The sequence below is a fragment of the Peromyscus leucopus genome, chromosome 1, assembly GCF_004664715.2.
Source record: "Peromyscus leucopus breed LL Stock chromosome 1, UCI_PerLeu_2.1, whole genome shotgun sequence".
In the NCBI taxonomy this organism is placed as follows: domain Eukaryota; kingdom Metazoa; phylum Chordata; class Mammalia; order Rodentia; family Cricetidae; genus Peromyscus; species Peromyscus leucopus.
The window spans coordinates 9,775,161-9,792,018 of record NC_051063.1 but is presented as its reverse complement, the minus strand read 5'-3'; the positions used below and the strand labels follow the sequence as shown (position 1 = coordinate 9,792,018).

Here is a 16,858-nt window from a genome sequence, read left to right as displayed (position 1 = left end):
GAAAATAATAAAAAAAAAAACTACTGAATAATACAAAACAAAGAAAAACAAAAACAACAGATGGGTTAAGTCAATTTCAGTGAATATGACAAAAACTTAATTTCATTTGCATGCTTGGAGCTCATAAATAGGCAAAAGAAATGAAGAGACAAAAAAAAAAAAAAAAACACCATGACCATGATAATTGTCACTAGTGACTGAATGCAGATCTTCAGATTACAAATGCAATGATCTCCCCATAACACTGCTCGCAGTGGGGATTAAATACAATCCTCTAAGAATCACACTGGTTTTTTTCATATCTTCTGACCCAGAAATAGACTTTATATGTATCAACTGTTTCCATTTTAAAAAGCTGCCCACCCAGAACTTTATCAGGGTGGTATTTTTTAAAAGAAACATTGAGAGTCAATGTCTTTAACCCCAGCACTCAGACGGCAGAGAGGCAGCCCCCCCCCTCTTTGAACCTCCTGTTTTGAGTGTGAGGCCAGTCAGAGCTGCATAGTAAGACTGTCTCAAAAAAGAAAAAGAAAAGGGAAGGGAAGGAGGGAGGGAGGAGAAAAAAAAGGAAGAACAAACAAGCAATTAAAAAAAAAAACAAAACAGAAAAACCTACACGTCAAACAACAAAGAACTAGGGGCTAGAGAAACCTCTCAGTAATTAAGAGCACTTGTTGCCCTGGCAGAGGACCCAGGTTCAGTTCCCCAGCACCCACAGGGTGGTTCACAACCACCTGTAACTCCAGTTCCAAGGGATCTGACGGCCTCTTCTGACTTCCATGGGCACCAAGCACACATATAGTACACATACATACATGAAGGCAAAGCACTTAAACACATAAAATAAAATATTTTTTTTAAAAAAATAAGAATTAAACAAATTAGTATAATTCCTCTACATAGAGCATCATATACCCATCTCAGGTGCAAACGTGAACTCTCTAACCCCACATAGAACATGCTTACAACAGTATCAAATTGTACAGTGTGATCACACCGATGCAAGAAACACTGGAAATACAACAGAATAGAGAGAAAGGAGCAACACCCAGAAAAAAAGTCATAGTTCTTAGGTTAGAGTGGAACATTTTGGATGTATTTATGAATTAATTTTAAAAACATCTTTTCAATTGTGTGTGAAAAAACTACTCATTATTACTATCATTTCATGATCACTGAAAGACAAACAAAAATATAATTAAATAACAGAATGGACTATCATTTACTCAAAGGTTAACATAAAGATATAATGTATTTAAGGATATAAGAAAATTCGCAAGTGAGAAAAAGTGTTTCTTGTCTCAAACTTCAACTTTTATTAAATGAGATGGTTTTTTCACTACTGAACTTTCTTACTGTTTTAGAAACAAACTACCTGAGAAAATATTAAGTGTTCACCTCTAATTTTAAAAAAGAATAAACCAATATAAATTCAATTCTACAAAGGAAGAATATTTTTATTAAATATATAATAAATAAATATAAAAAATTAATTGTGTGACCACATGGGTTTATTGATTAATGCACAAGGTGTTAATTAACTAATCCTTGGAGGATACACTATAATTTGAGGAGCAATTCACAGACCCTGGGGATTTAGAAAAACCCTAGAGAAGACTCAGTTCCCAGAGTATTCGTAGTCTGGAGCAGGAAGTCCTATAGAAAATATGCTCCTCAAAGGTCTCTGGTGAAAAGGCATTTAGATTTGAAAATTTCCCTAAGAAAATATACATAAAGTTTTATCATTTCCTCCAATGAAACAACTCTTTACCAAAAAAATGCAAGGTGCTAATAAGAATATGAGAAAAATTATGGGACCTGTCACCATAAGAAAGTGCCCAACATTCCAATCCTTTCTAGGGGAATATCTTAAACAGCCCAACATAGGGATTGTAAGAATGAACACTCAGGAGGGAGAGGCAGGTGGATCTCTCTTTGTGAATATGAGGCCAGCCTGGTCAACATACTGAGTTCCAAGACAGCCAGAGCTACAGAGTGAGACCCTGTCTCAAGAAAATAATCATGACAAAAGATATGAATGTCCATAAGCACTAGTTCTTGGACACAGTACTTCCCCTCCAGACTTACCACTGTAAGCCACGAGTATGCTACGAGGAGAAAGCGAAGGCAAATCATTAATTCCATCAGAAAATGAGTCATGACACTAGAGACTGAGTTTGTTCTAGCAATACAGTTCTTCAAATTACTCGGTTTTTTTTTTCAAAATACATTTTCCCATATTTTGAGTCAAGTAATCCCATTCAGTTGGTATTGTGGTTAAGGGCAGCTCCATTTTCAATGCTCATCTCAATCAGAAACAGACACTAAGCACTCTTTAAAAATGCTAGGAAATAGCAGGGGTGAGGGGGTAGGTGATGCACACCTTTAGTCCCAGCACTAGGGAGACAGAGGCAAGAGGATCTCTGTGAGTTCGAGGCCAGCCTGGTCTACAGAGTAAGTTCCAGGACAGCCAGGGCTACACAGAGAAACCCTGACTCAAAAAACAAAAAAGGTTAGAGAAGGGAGCTCAGGTGTACTTCAGTGACAGCACAAGCACAGTACGCACCTGTTGTGGATTCAATGCCCAGAGTGCAGGCCCACACCCAAAGACCTTTTGAAAAGCCTACACTAGAGGACTGGGGATACGGTTCAATTAGAGGAGTCTTGCCTACCATGCAGGAAGCTCTGGTTCCACACCCAGGACCATACTGAATTGAGCATGGTGGCCCATGCCTATAAACCCAGCACTTAACTTAGAAGGTAGAGGCAAAAGGATCAGGAATTCAGTTATCCTCAGCTACACAGTGAGTTCAAGACCAGCCTGAGCTACATGAATGAGCCTCTAGATTAATTGGTGGGGGGGGGGTTGCGTACTTAGATTTGAAGATGATGACCCCCTTGATAACCTCTTCTCTACTAAAATTTTTAAGTTCTTTCCACAAAACATGCCTCTATCAATCTAACTAGCAAGAATAGCTCATGATATTGCTTATCTTCTTATTGCTTTGAGCAACAGAAGAAGCAAGCAAAATAAAAGCATTTCCTGGACAAGGGTAGATCAAGAAGCACCCTCATGACCTATGACAGGAGACCAGAGCTCTCAGAACAGACACCTATTTTTAAGCACCTCAAGGAGTTGACAGAAAACAATTTTTAAAAAAGCCATGGTGGAGCCAGGCTGCAAACTTTCTCTTTAAATGTGGATGGTTCTTTACAAGACTCTGCTGCACATTAGCTCTGAACTGAGCACGCCTAATCTGCAGGAGAGTGACTGTAAAACACAGTCCTCCCATCCAACCCAAGCTTCCTTGACTGCCCAGCTCCCAACTCACCCCTGAGTGAGGATGAAGAGGACCAAGAGATGCTGTTGGGGGAGAGCTGGAGGAGGAAGTGGCACCGGCCTGCTCTTCCTGATGGAAGCCACTGAGCGAGAGGACAGACATTTCTCCTTTGCTCCCCCTGCCTCCTTCCAGAGCCTGGTGAACACAACAGCAGCACCCTCTGCCTTTCCACACCTTGGATCTCATCTCTACTCTCTGCCCTGTGACTGAGCAGACCAACCACAAACCCAAGAGCAAAGCCAAGAGCCTGAAGCTAAGATCCCGAGGAAAGCAGGGCTGGGCGACATCAGTCACCAGTCTGGCATCTCCGCCAGAATCTGGCTCTTCTCAGTTTCCCCAAGACCTCAGTGAGAGTCCTGCTGGTGTTTCTTTGACCACAGCTCTTCTAGAGATGCAGACAAGGGACACAGGAAGTCGCTTTCTTAAGGTTCCTCTTAACTGTGCACTTGCCAATGGGAATGGTACAGAGGTCATAGCATCAAATACATCTAAAACCAAAAGTATGAAATTCTTTCTCTACATAGCCCTGCCATGAACATTTTCCTGGATGTACTATAAGCCCCAAGAAAAGAGGGGCACAGTGATGTAATGAACATAAATGCTCTGGTTACTGTTGCATCTTTCCAGGACACATCTTTCCTACTAGCTCCAAATATAAAAGAGCCCCGATGAGTTCCTCTTTGGAATGTGAGGCCTTAATGCCCACCTCACCAGCCCACCAGTGATCACTCACAGAAAATGGCGGAGGAGTCGCACTAGGGGAACAGAGATTATTTGTAAACTAGTAGAAGCAATGCTTAGAGTCCAGGGAAACAAAAACAAAAGTAGCAAGTCAGAGGAAGCTGGCAGGGGTAGTTAAAAAAAGACCCCTGCCTTACCAGGGCTCGGGCACTGCCTCTCCAGCTCCACCCCTGTGCCTCCCAGGATATCGCCTTTCCTGTAGGAAGCAAGAGACTCCTGCTGATATGACAGAAGGATTCTGATACCACTCCCTGTGAAGACACAGCTCCTATCAGCAGCACGCCAGGCAGCAGGAGGGAGCGCTGGACAACTAAGGCCTCACTCTCAGACCTTGCTTACTGAGCATGAGCACCCTGTCCACCCCACCACCACCACTGGCAGGGCTGCATGTACCACACTGAGTTACCGCAGCAAGGAGCTAGGAGATCCAAGCTAGTCAGCACAAGTCCACCAGATTGGGAATGCTTCCTTGTAAAGCTCTTGTGAAAGGAGGGGGGTACCCTCCCCACTCCCATACACTCAGACCCCTCATCCACAGATGAATGAGGACAGAAAGTAACTGCGGTCCAAGGTTACAAAAGAGAAGGGAGTTTCTAAGTTCACGTGGTCCTTGGAGATCTTTCTCATTTAATTTGTTCATTCTACGTTTCTATGGAAAAAACAAACTAAGTAAATGAATTAGAATTACCCCCTAAGATCACTCTATAGGGGAGGAAAAAAATAATCAAGCCAAGTAGGGCAGCAATACTGACTGCCTTTTACAGACTGGGGGAAGATATACATTAACTATTCCAAAATGCACCATAATGGTGTTTAATTATTTCACAAAGCCAATCTGCCATTGTTTCAAATCATTGTGTGACTTGCTGATTCTCAAAAATATGCCACAAGAGCTACAGAGCGAAGAGAGTTAAGCACTTAAGTATCCTGCAATTCTTTTAAGGGCAAACTATGAACAAGAATTAAAGTCATCCTGTATTATTAGAACCAGTCGCAGGAAATGGGTCATCTCTCTAGGACAAGAGGAAAATTGCATCCGCCATGTGCAGAAAGAACCTACACTGATTATAAGGCAGGCATTCAGTCAAGTACAGACCTCAAAATATCAATTCACATGGCAAAAAGTATCACTGTATCCTTACCTTGAAACACACACACACACACACACACACACACACACACACACACACACACACACACACACACCTGAAAGAATATAGCCCAGACTGACTGGATATAACAAGAACACATCCTCCCTAATGATCTCTACGGAAATGCAATCAGAAAGAGACTATTAAGGCTCTCAAATAACTGAGACCAGAGTGTTCACAGCACTGCATAACAAAGATGTGCTGCTACTCCACACGTGCCGACAGCCCACAGCCCACAGGACCTTCCCCATGCCAGCGAACACATGGCATTCTATCTGCAAACCCAGCAGCCCATTAGATTACCCTGCACTGGCTCACTAGCTCTCTGCTGGTGATCATGAACCAATCTCAAGGCCCTGGACTCTGGAAAAGGAAGGAAAAAGGATTTGACATTCTGTTGGGTGGTGATGTATTTTGCTGTACAGCACATAGGAAGGACCAGCTGCAGAAGAAAGCCAAGCATCTTTACTCGATCACAGACCCCTTTCTTTTAATGTGTCGAGGCACCCAACGTCACACACAGCTCACTGCCACATGATGTCTGACAAAAACGGGAAGTTCTCGGAGTCTGAGAACGTATGCACGCAGTAAGGACCCTCACTAACATTAAGTGAGAATAAACAGGTGGGAGATATTCACATGAAGTGTGGTACCCAAGGCTGTAAGCCTAAGAAGAGCTGGGCAGAGCACAAGCGCCTCTACAGAAGGCTGCAGCTACCAGGTAATAAATGGTGGCAAAGAGGCCAATGATGACGCGGCTGCCCCTACAGCAAAGACAGTGAACAAAAAAAAAAAAAAATATTAAAAACAATGAAACATGTTTTAAAACACAAAAAAAAGAAACAAAAGAAATTCTATTTCTAGCTTTTAACAAGTAATGACCAAAAAAAAAAAAAGTTAAATTCTTGGAAGAGGAAATTCATTCATGTTTTCAGTTCTCCAAAGAGGGAAAACAAAAAATTTCAAGGCTATCTCCAAAGAATATATATACTGATTCTAAACGTCACTGTTCACTTCCTGTAGCGGAGCCAAAAAACTTGGCTCTATCTCTTTCTCCTTAATTTGTGGATCAATTATCGTTCCCTCCTGTGAGGTTTCGGGAATACAATGACATTAACAACACTTCAGATCCCAACCACACCACAACCCATTAGACAGCTCCTTGACATTGCTGTTTCTAAAGCGATCCAACTGGTCACAATCCAAGAGCAAGCCCACAGTAACTGCATGGGATTCTGAACTTTCAAAGGTCTTGTGTGGCTAACAGCACTCCACCGGAGCAGCTGCATCTACAGCTTTCCACCCTGAAGCTACGTGACAACGAAACATTCTCAGCAGAAAAGGAATGGAAAGCCATGAAGCCACAAGCATTCCACCTCTAAAACACAAGGTCTCTTCCTGTGTGCCCTAGGTGGCCACTACCCAACGAAGGAAGAGGAGTGGAAAATGGAGACCATATGGACGATATCCAGCAGAAAAAAAAAAAAAAGCAAGAAATTCGCATTCATTCCCTCCAACTACTCTGCTTTCTTGTGGGAACCCGGCTGCCTCCACACCCCTAGTTACTGAGAATAAAGCCAGGGTAAGATCAGCTATGCTTGATGTGATGCTGAGACACCAAGATCCAAGAGGCACCATCTTTGCCTCCAGGAGCTTCCACTCCAGTAGTTTCTCAGTTACAAGCAAAAACTGACCTGATTTAGGGAAATAATGAACATATACTTAGGAATTCATGTTCTCCAGACCATCTACTTTCCCTGCTTGTGTGAATTCCAGAAAGGCTCCTACAACGGTCTACAATATATTTTGCCTTTTCTTTTGCATGAAGAGGCAACAGAAAAGCTTGCAAGGTGACATAGACAACAACAAAGAAATCTGCCTGGAGATGCGATCCTTCCTGTTGGCACATAACTAAAGCAAGTGTTTCAGGCAGCACAGAGCTCTGCACACAGAAGTGCTTAACATTTCTTCATGTGGAGAGCATCTGAGAGGCGGCTATTTCTTAATATATGACTGGGAAAAAAATCTGGATGCAAAGTTTATTTTCCAGCAATTTGCAAGTATTTGTTTAGTAAGTGGATTTGCAAGAGCTTCATAATTTTACTTATGAACAATACTAATTTTGTTCTTTAATACTGAACTACAAAGAGGCTGGAGGTGAGGTGTAGCTCAGCAGGGAGCACATGGTTAGCACACATGGGCCCCTGGATTCAATCCCTTACACCAAAAAGTAAAAAGTAAAAGCTATTCTGTGCTGGCTTCAGAAATGACAGCTAGGTATGAAGGCTACCCACAGATCTAACTAACATGGCCAATTCAGTTTGGGGCTCTCAGGGCCACAAGAGCTGTTTATTTTTCTATGTAGTGCAGAGTCACAACCACTTTGGACTCTAATTCATCTTGTCAGTAGGTATAGGTGCTTCTGCCATATTGCCACTCATTAGATAAGAAATCAGTCAGACTTCTACGTATCAGCGACATGACAAATCAAAGGGACCATGGAACACCATTAGGAACATCTGCTTACTCAAAACAGGGCCTGGGTCCGAGAACAGCTGACCTTCATGTCACTCCATTCAGCAAAACAAGCGAAAACGCTGTTTACTGTACAGTCACTGCCACAGATTTAATTACCAACAATCACACATCTTACCTTCTATTGCTATTTCACACTTCCCTAGGATTAATTCTGCACAAATCTTAATGATTACCTAAAAGCCACCATAGAGGTTTCACTTTGAAAACTGCCGCTGCTTGCCTCTTCAGCCGGGAAATGAGCTTAAATCTGCTGCTACAAATATACACACACATCCCTCTCAACCCAATACACCAGGTCTGCAGGAGACAGCCCCTTCGCCTTCTGGAGAAAACATTCCTAACCTGAAAATGTCCCCTCTCTTGCACGACATCTCTTCATTCCCTGTTCCCCTCTCCAGCCCCAATCACTGTTCTACCAACATCAAGAGAATAACAGTTCGCTTCAAAGAAAAACTGATATGGATGCTGGAAGAGAATTCATCCTGGAAAATCCTGTTCCTTTTTTCTCCAATATAAAGCTTGGCTGGATCATGAAGAAAAATCTTTTCCCTTTTCTGCTAAGTTTAGCATAGCACACATAGCCTCACAGTTACAAAAGCTGTTTCGCAGCCTTAAAATTTTATCTGTAATAAAAAACCCTAACTATATTTATTGAGCACTTCTGAAAAATGAACATAAGCCACCTCGTAAAAGGGAACTAGGTTAGTATTTCTAAATAAAAAAGAAGCTACCAAATTTGTTTGTGGTAAACAAAATGGCTACTAGATTGCTCTTCTGGTTCTCTTTTTAACCCCTACATACAAATATTTGAATAGATTCACACAGAATAACTTCACACAGAAAAACCTTCAGCAGGGTTTTAATTGAGTCCAAAACCCTCTGATGAAGATCTGCAAGTCCAAGACTGACAGGTATATGACAGATAAGGATAGGGAATCCACATAGCTCTGTGAAAAATCTTACTCTGAAGGCTGTCAGTCAGAGCTATGGCTTGGATTTCTAAGCCATGTTCCTATTCCAGCCTTCAGATATAACACTTCACTTTTTTGTTTTTTTGGTTTTTCCAAAGGAGGAAACACACATGCAAATAAATCTTGATTTTTAGAAACGTATTCAAAGCTTTTAAAAGATGAAAAAGCATTAAAAAAAAAAAAACTGCTCAGACTTTATAGCAACATAACATTTTGATATCTCCAGGGCAGGAGGTTCAGGGCAACCAAGCCTGACAGCTACTCTGGGGGAATTGGAAGAGGGCTTCAATGTGCACAGAGCAATGCTCTCTAACTTTACTTGGACAGAGCGGCCGCTCCCAGCCCTCCAGGTCCCTTATTGCTTTACACCTGAAAATTTCAATACAAATTCCAGTTCCTAACAGTCTGTACTTAAGCACTAAAGTTTCCCTCATGTCAGTGTATGTATTAATCACAAAAATCTGTTTGATCATCAAAGAAGGAATATTAAAAATTCACTATGATCAATGTATTATGGGGGAAAAAAATCCAGTAAAAATCTGGTATGTTTAAACTGGCCGTTATAGGATACACAGTATTCAAAGTATAGAACTGAGTGGTTTTCTTGAAATTTACACTTTATAAGCATAACTGAGCTGGGACTGGTGGTGTGGGCCTGTGATCTTGGCTGGCCAAGGGGATAGATAAAGTAGGAGGATCCAAATTCAAGGCTTCCCTAGGCAACCGAGTGAGACCATGTCTCCAAGTAAAAAATGCAGAGTTAGAGCACTTGCCTAGCAAGTATGAGATACTGGGTTTGACTCCCAATATCAAAAGCTGTTCCCAATCTAACCTAGACAGCAGAAAATACAACATACTGCACAGATGTCTAGGACCCTGGGATGCATGTGTAACTCACTGACTCAAAGAATTACATGTGACTTTTTTTTAAGATCACAAAATGATTTATTCAGCAAGTACTGCCATCCTAGAAGACGGAATTCAGTAGTGAGCAAACACACACAATCCACACACAATCCTACCCTCATAAGCTTGCAGAATGGAACAGATAAAAAAAAATTAAATGTGTATGTAATTCACTCTCAAAGGCCAAATACATACATCCTTCCATTTAAGACTGACCTAAATGCTGCCTGTTTTCAATAGGAGGAATCCATAAATAAAAAGGTTTTGCTAATTTGATGACTAAGGTCTACAGAATAGAAATTTTAAACACATGTAAAACAACAGGTCAGTGAGGAGAGAGGTAGTATCTTCAGGGAACCAAATAAAACTTCCCAGTGAATATCCATGACCTAAAGCATTCAGGGCCATTTGTTCCTCAGAAACCTGGAGACAAATCAGGAATTAAATGCTGCGACCTATAGGTCAACAACAGAGATATCTAATGAACATTCATAACATTTCAACTATAAAGGCAAGACATTAAATATCAAATGCCTTCTAGTTTATTCTACATCCTATACCAGGTTTTCTTTGAGGTGTCAAAGAAAACAAACACTAATATGAATGAATTAAAGAGAACAAGACAAAAATTAGAGTTAAAATGAAACTCTTACTGTGATGACATGTCAGAGATCATTCTTCAAGAAGAATGAAATCAAAATGTGTAAGCAACCGTAGAATAAATGTGGAACAAACTGGTATAAGTGCTGGATTATGACTCAAGAGCCCAAATTTTACTGCCACACTTGATTACCTAGTCAGATAACAACTGTTTTGTGATATTGCTGCATTACTTAGAAATAAATAATTACGTGAACAATGCATTACATCTCTGCAGGGCAAACCCTTTCCATGAATGTCAGCCTTGAACTGAAACTTACTTTGAAAACAATTTTACACAGAATTTCATTTCAACACAAGAGTGATCCCTCCATGTAAACAAATGATCAAAGATGAAAAAAGAACTTTAAACTGTGAAGGAGTGTGTTCTCTATGGGAAATATATCTCCGGATGGGGGAATATATCTCTGGATGGGGGTTCTTTGGTAAAATGAACAAAAGAACGAGGAAACGAAGACTACTCACAAAGCACCAAGACCAGGAATTTCCCAAAGGAGCCCCTCCCCAAAATCCTCCCTTGTTCACATGAACACTTAGTTCCTTGCTGAACTCATAAACTCGACAGTCACATCCCCATACACACACACAGAAATTTACTCTTTATGTCTATCATGACTGAACAAATAGTGTGGGTACTAGAGATGGGGGAGAAGCCTATCGACCCCCAGAACAGCACTGACTGTCAATGATGTCCAGGGTGCCTGTTTCTGACAGGTAACTATGATTTTTAAATGCTGCTCATGAACGTAGGTGCTGAATAAACAGCAAATTTTTCTACCATGTATTACAGTCTGTCTTTGACAGGCGAGGTGGGGCTCCGTGAAACCCTGCTCAAATATAATAAGTGGGGGAGGGCAGCCACACACTTATACCTACCACTTTTTTAGCAGTAAAACTGTGGGGTTTTATTCTCAGCAATCATTTCCACGTTCACTTTTAAAGGCATGATATATTATTAAAATACATAGCTTGTAATTAAGTATCTCTGTAAGTGTAGTACCCTCTCAGGCAGTTAAACCTAGGCCCTCTGACAAACCCAACTCATAGCTGCTGGGAAACCTCGAACTGTCAAATTTCAGGCAAATAAGTCTGGTTAACGAGACCTCAAATGCCCTGCTCCTAGCTAAACACAAACATATGAAGACTGTAAACAAAGGAAAATTAAAACCCAAGTCTCAGAGAAAATCTCTAAAATACATGTCTTTCCTCTTAATTGTACACTAGAACACTATATATTTATTCCACTTGCCCATGCTTTTCCCTTCTCTTTAAAAAAAAAAAAAATCAAAAGGCATTCCATTTTCAGCCCTGAGAAGTAACAGAAATGACAAGGGTGGACAAGCTTTACTTATCCAATTTTCCTGTTCCCCTGGCTTCATTCCCCCTGAAACCCACCTCTCCATACTGCCCCTTGCCTTCTGTTCTTTATGAATACTTTATATTTGCATATTTACCTAATTGGATTTCAATATGAAGACTTAAGACAAGGAGACAGCATTGGTAACCATTTGTAATTATGATATTTTGCTCCTGATTGTAAGCAATCCAGTACATAAGAAATTCAGTCCCAAAGGTAATGGGTTCCTGGAGCCAGAAGATTGAATGCTCCAGATAAAAGGGGGGGGGGGCGCTTCTCAAATCCGAACTAACAATGCAATATCCTTTTCTTACAGAAATGTCTGAGAAGCGTTATTTTTACTCATACAAATAAACACAAGTGCAGATATTTTTCAGGCCTGTTCCTGCAACGCTGTTCATGCTTCCTACCATAATAGCTTAGACTTATGTCATGCTAGCTTGTACGTGAACCCTGATCGCTTGATTCTGAACATTCTCTCAGAGATAATAATCAATATAATTCCTATTTGAAAACAGAATTTTCTTGCTAACTTCGTGTTAACACAGAATGCTGGGTTGTCGGTTGTTTTTTGTTTTGTTTTGTTTTTTTTAAACGAGATTAGAGGGAAATTTTCTTGAATTCTTCCCGTTTTTCTTGGAGCCCAGATGGCAAGATACTAAAATGTCCGTTTGAAACAAAAGGTTTCTGTTTGTTTCCAGGAGAGTAACTAGAGGCTGTGCTGGTTTCCAGTAGAAACTGCAGTGAATTCAGGCATACATCTGGGTCGCCTCATTAAACAAAAGATACCCATCCGCTGTCAACAACCACACAGTACCACCCTCCCTGATCCCTCATCTTTATCCAGAAGGAATGGTGCAGAAGAGACGCCTGTCACCATCCACCGGCCAAGCAACTCTTCTGGGGTCGCTCCTCTCAGTGGCCTAGTGCCTCCAGTAGAGCACATTTGGGCTAGCCTTCCCGCCCCGCCCCTGCCCAGTACATTAGCCGGGTTTCTTTGGAGCGCCAGCCACGGCTCCCACAGCACCTTTCCTAGCAGAATCCAGTCCTGAGTCTGCTCCCCGTTTCCACCCTTCCCTCTCCACCCCACGACGCGCCACAATGGACGCTGGCGGGTCACCGCACCGCACGCCATCGCCCACCCGCGCCGCTCGCGCGAACGCTCAGCCGTCCCGCAGACGCGGCGGGCGCACGGAGCTCGGCCCTGACCGCCACCAAAGGCGCACGCCGCGGCTCCGCGCCGGGCAGCCCCGGCCCTCGGCCCCTGTGTGCGCGCGCGCGCGGGTGCGGGTGCCGGCCGGGGGCGCGCGCGGGGAGGGCAGCGGCGAGTCGGGGCGGGGGGCACCGGGGCCCGAGGCCCGTACTCACCCAGCAGCAGCAGCTTGAGCTCCCGGCGGGCGTCGCGCTTGTCCCTGCGCAGCTGCCGCTCGATCTCGTCGTTGATCCTCCGGGCTTCCTTGGCCTCCTCGCTCAGGCAGCACGCCATGATGGACTCCAGAGTCATTCTTCCGAAGTGCCTCGCTGCAGCCCCGCCGGCGCCCTGCTCACACGCGCGCACACACACCCTCCGCCCTCGCTCCCCCGAGGCAGCGGCGGCCGCGGAGCCCCGCCGCCCGGGCGCGCGTCCGGGACGAGCTCAGGGGAGCCGCGGGGAGGACGACAGCCGGGCCCGCAGCCCAGGCGGGCCGGGGACAAGCGGGGCCGGGGGCCTGGGGCGCGCGAGGAAAGGCCGCCGCGCCCGGCCGCGCTCACACGCCGCCTTCCCGGGAGCGCGCGGCCCTCCTGGAGCCCGCGCCGCCGCCGACGCTGCCCTAGGCTGTGCGCCCAGCGGCCCGAGCTCATCCACCGAGGCGGCCCCGCAGCGAGCGACCGCCGACGGCTCCGCGCGCCCAGCGCGTCCGCTCCTCGCCGCCACCCGATTCGGCTCCGGGCGCCCTCGGCCTGCCCGCGCCCACTCGGCTCGCGCGCAAACCGGGCAGCCGGCCGCCGCGCGCTCCCCGCCTCCGCCCCCGCCTCCGCCGGACGCCCACCCGGCCCGATTGCCAGGCGCGCCGCGGCTGCTCAGTGCTCGCCCTCCCCTCGCCACACACACACATTTTCTCCTTTCTCTGAACTGGAGCACAGATCCGGAGGGAGGCGGCGGCGCGAGGAGGGCGGGCGCAGGGGGCGGGCGCAGCGCGAGGGCGGTGCCGCGGCCCCTCCTGGACGGCTCGCGCGCTTCTCGCCCCGCCCCCGGCTGCCCGCCCCGCTCCGCAGCCGCCTCCCTCCGCGCGGTCCGGGGCGCGACGGTCACGGCCGCTCGAGCGGGGCCGGCAGGCGGACACCGACCTTCGGCTGCCGCGGGCCTCCGGGGCGTGGTCGGCCAGAATATGGCGGCCTCGGCCTGCCCTCCGGCCGCGGGCGCCACGGGAGCCCTGCGCGGGGCCCACGCGCTGCGCCTCGGGCCGCCCTGCAGCCCTGCTGCCCTTTCCTATTTCTAAAACGCCATTGGGCTAGACGCTGCCTCGAGTGGCCCCTGACCCTAGGACGGTCTTAGAAAATGGGGTACTGCGCACCGGGGAAGAGAAGCGATTCTCGCTGGCTCGCGGGGTGAGGGGTGAGGGGGTTACCGAGAGATTTGTGGACGGAACTGTCCTCGGTATCTCCAGATAGGAATCTGAATCCAGAAGAGAAAAATGAAGCTGCCCAAGTTTCCAAGAGCCTCTTGATGGGTTCCAACTTTTCGGGTCACTGAAGTGTTTGTTTTCTGGTACCAGCACACTATGTTAAACAGCCTGGTAATATGGGGTTGACCCTTCTACGCCGTGACAGTTAAGGATGGCTTCTGGAAGAATGCCAAGTAGTACAAAATAAAGGGAAAGAGCCGTGGATGGTGGTTCACGCCCATAAGCTCCACATTCAACAGGCTGAGGCAGGAGGACTACTACCTGAACAGTATGAGACCTAGTATCAAAGAAAAGGAGGAAGGGCGAGAATAAAATAGGGAAAAGTGCAGAAACTAATAATCATTGAAGCAAAATTCTATTTAGTTTCTACACTTCTAATTTGAGACAGTTTGCTAATAAATAGGAAAGCTCTTGTTCATTCAGGGTTCTATGGGGGGGGGATTTTCATTCAAATTCAGTGTGTCTCAACAACAAGAGATGAGATTCGTATTATGTTCCTGCCTTTGTAGAAGCTAAGGCCTTCACATTTTGTGCTTTCCATGAACTGCTCCTGTTGATCCCGGCTGCGATGTAAGGTCATAGCCGTTGCTACAAATTCAGAACGAACAGTCTGGGACTTCAAGGTCTTTCTTCCAGTTTGCCTTATTCTCCACCCCCTCGGTGCGCGCACACATTGACTCGCTAAGCCAGGACTCAGATCGAGTTATGGACATAAAAAATGTGTTTGTTATAAGCTCTGCTTTTTAAAAAGATAGCTGACAAAGACAGCAAAGGAAACAAATCTCTCGCCCCTTTTATATGAGTAACTTCAAAGAGCTGGTAGATTTGCTGGGAAAAAGGAAAACTTAAATGACTAAAGATTCAGTCAATAGGCAGAAATGTAAAATGGCTTTGGGGGGAATAGCAAGTAGTCTCTCTCTCTCTCTCTCTCTCTCTCTCTCTCTCTCTCTCTCTCTCTCTCTCGTGTGTGTGTGTGTGTGTGTGTGTGTGTGTGTGTGTGTGTGTGTTAGAGGGACACAAAGCGTTGGAAAACAAAATGATCAACATCCCATGTCTGGTTTCCTAAGGAGCCAGACCCAAATGGTGCCATTATGATGTCAGTAATAATTATATTGTGGCTTAATTGACCTCTTTGTTTTGTCACTCCTATCTCAACCTCAGGGACACCCCCTGGCACTGACCAGATATTTAAATTGATAGCACAATCAGCAGGAGAATGTATCACTCATTGGGAAGAAATCAGGAAATAGGAATACCAGCAACCACAGGGTAAAGCTATATAAGGACATCAAGAAGGAAACAGGAAGAGAAAATTCCGAGCGTGAACCTAAGTCTATCCCAAACCCTTTGATGTATCTGGAAAGCATTTGCCAAGCAAACATCCCCATAACCTAAATCAAACAAATGAAGTCCATACAGAAACTCATCATGGTGTTGAGTGCGTTTGAGAAGAATGGACTCCAAATTATGCAACTAAACAGGACTCATGTTAAAAAATTCCAGTTCATTAAATCAACAAACAAGGATTAACTGCCTGCCATGAGTAAACACAGTTAAGATGCGGAAAGGAGGCGTCAGGAGCCTACAGCCCTGTCCCTTGCACTCCACAGGCAAAAGTCTTCAGTCTGATATGTCTCTGAAGTAATAAGGAGAAGACAAAACAGAAGGAACTTGTGTGTACATTGGGGTAAAAGTAACCATCCTGTTTGGAAGAGTTGGATAACGTCGCAGGTACATTTCAATGGACCCTAAAGACTGTATAGGCTTAGCTTGGTGGGAAGTATTCAGCCTGCTGGAATACCAGTCTGGCCCACTGAAGGAGAGGCCCTGTGGGAAGGGAGGAAAAGAAGGAAGGAAGAAAAGAACAGAACAAAGAAATTACTTTCCATAAATGTGTATGTACACCCCTTTAAAGAACAATTCCAAATCAAAATCTCCGGAGACAGACTGTGGGATGATAAGCCATTCTGAGAACTCGAAGGTGATTACTGTGTGGCTGAAAGGCAAACCACAAAGTCCTGGATGCTCTGAACTTCAGAGAAAACAGACTGTTATCTCCCCTGTGGTATCCCACGTCAGAAACCTACCCAGCCCATGCACCCCAATCTATTGCCCAGCCTTCGGGGATGAGAAGAAAGAAAAAAAAAAAAAAAGGAAAGGCATATTGAAGTCTCATGGAGTCAGAGTCCAAGAGTGAAATGAAAAATCTCTTCTAAACCCATCTGAGTAAGAAAGGACTGAAGGGGAATCCAGAAAGCAGGCCATGTACAGTACATTTGTTCCTAGTCACTTAGCATGGCTGCTTCTTAACAGATATTGTGTGTGTGTGTGTGTGTGTGTGTGTGTGTGTGTGTGAGAGAGAGAGAGAGAGAGAGAGAGAGAGAGAGAGAGAGAGAGAGAGAGAGAGAGAGAGAAACTAAGAACAGGGGCTTTCCCACTCTCAAGGACCCAAAAGAATGCTGAGACTAGACTAGAACTGGACCCTGGTTGGCCTGGAACTTGCTATGTAGACCAGGCTGGCTTTGAA

At 44.9% G+C, this 16,858-nt stretch overlaps 1 protein-coding gene across 1 annotated transcript in view; it reads right to left on the bottom strand.

Annotated features, from left to right (window-relative positions):
* The window catches only part of LOC114696911 (guanine nucleotide-binding protein G(q) subunit alpha), a 244,237-nt gene extending 230,930 nt beyond the window's left edge, over positions 1 to 13,307 (bottom strand). The window contains exon 1 of the mRNA XM_028874873.2: positions 13,034 to 13,307. Within this exon, the coding sequence (XP_028730706.1) occupies positions 13,034 to 13,169 (136 nt within the window). The 5' untranslated portion in view covers positions 13,170 to 13,307. The remainder of the gene's footprint in view (positions 1 to 13,033) is intronic.
* Between the last annotated feature and the right edge of the window lie 3,551 nt (positions 13,308 to 16,858).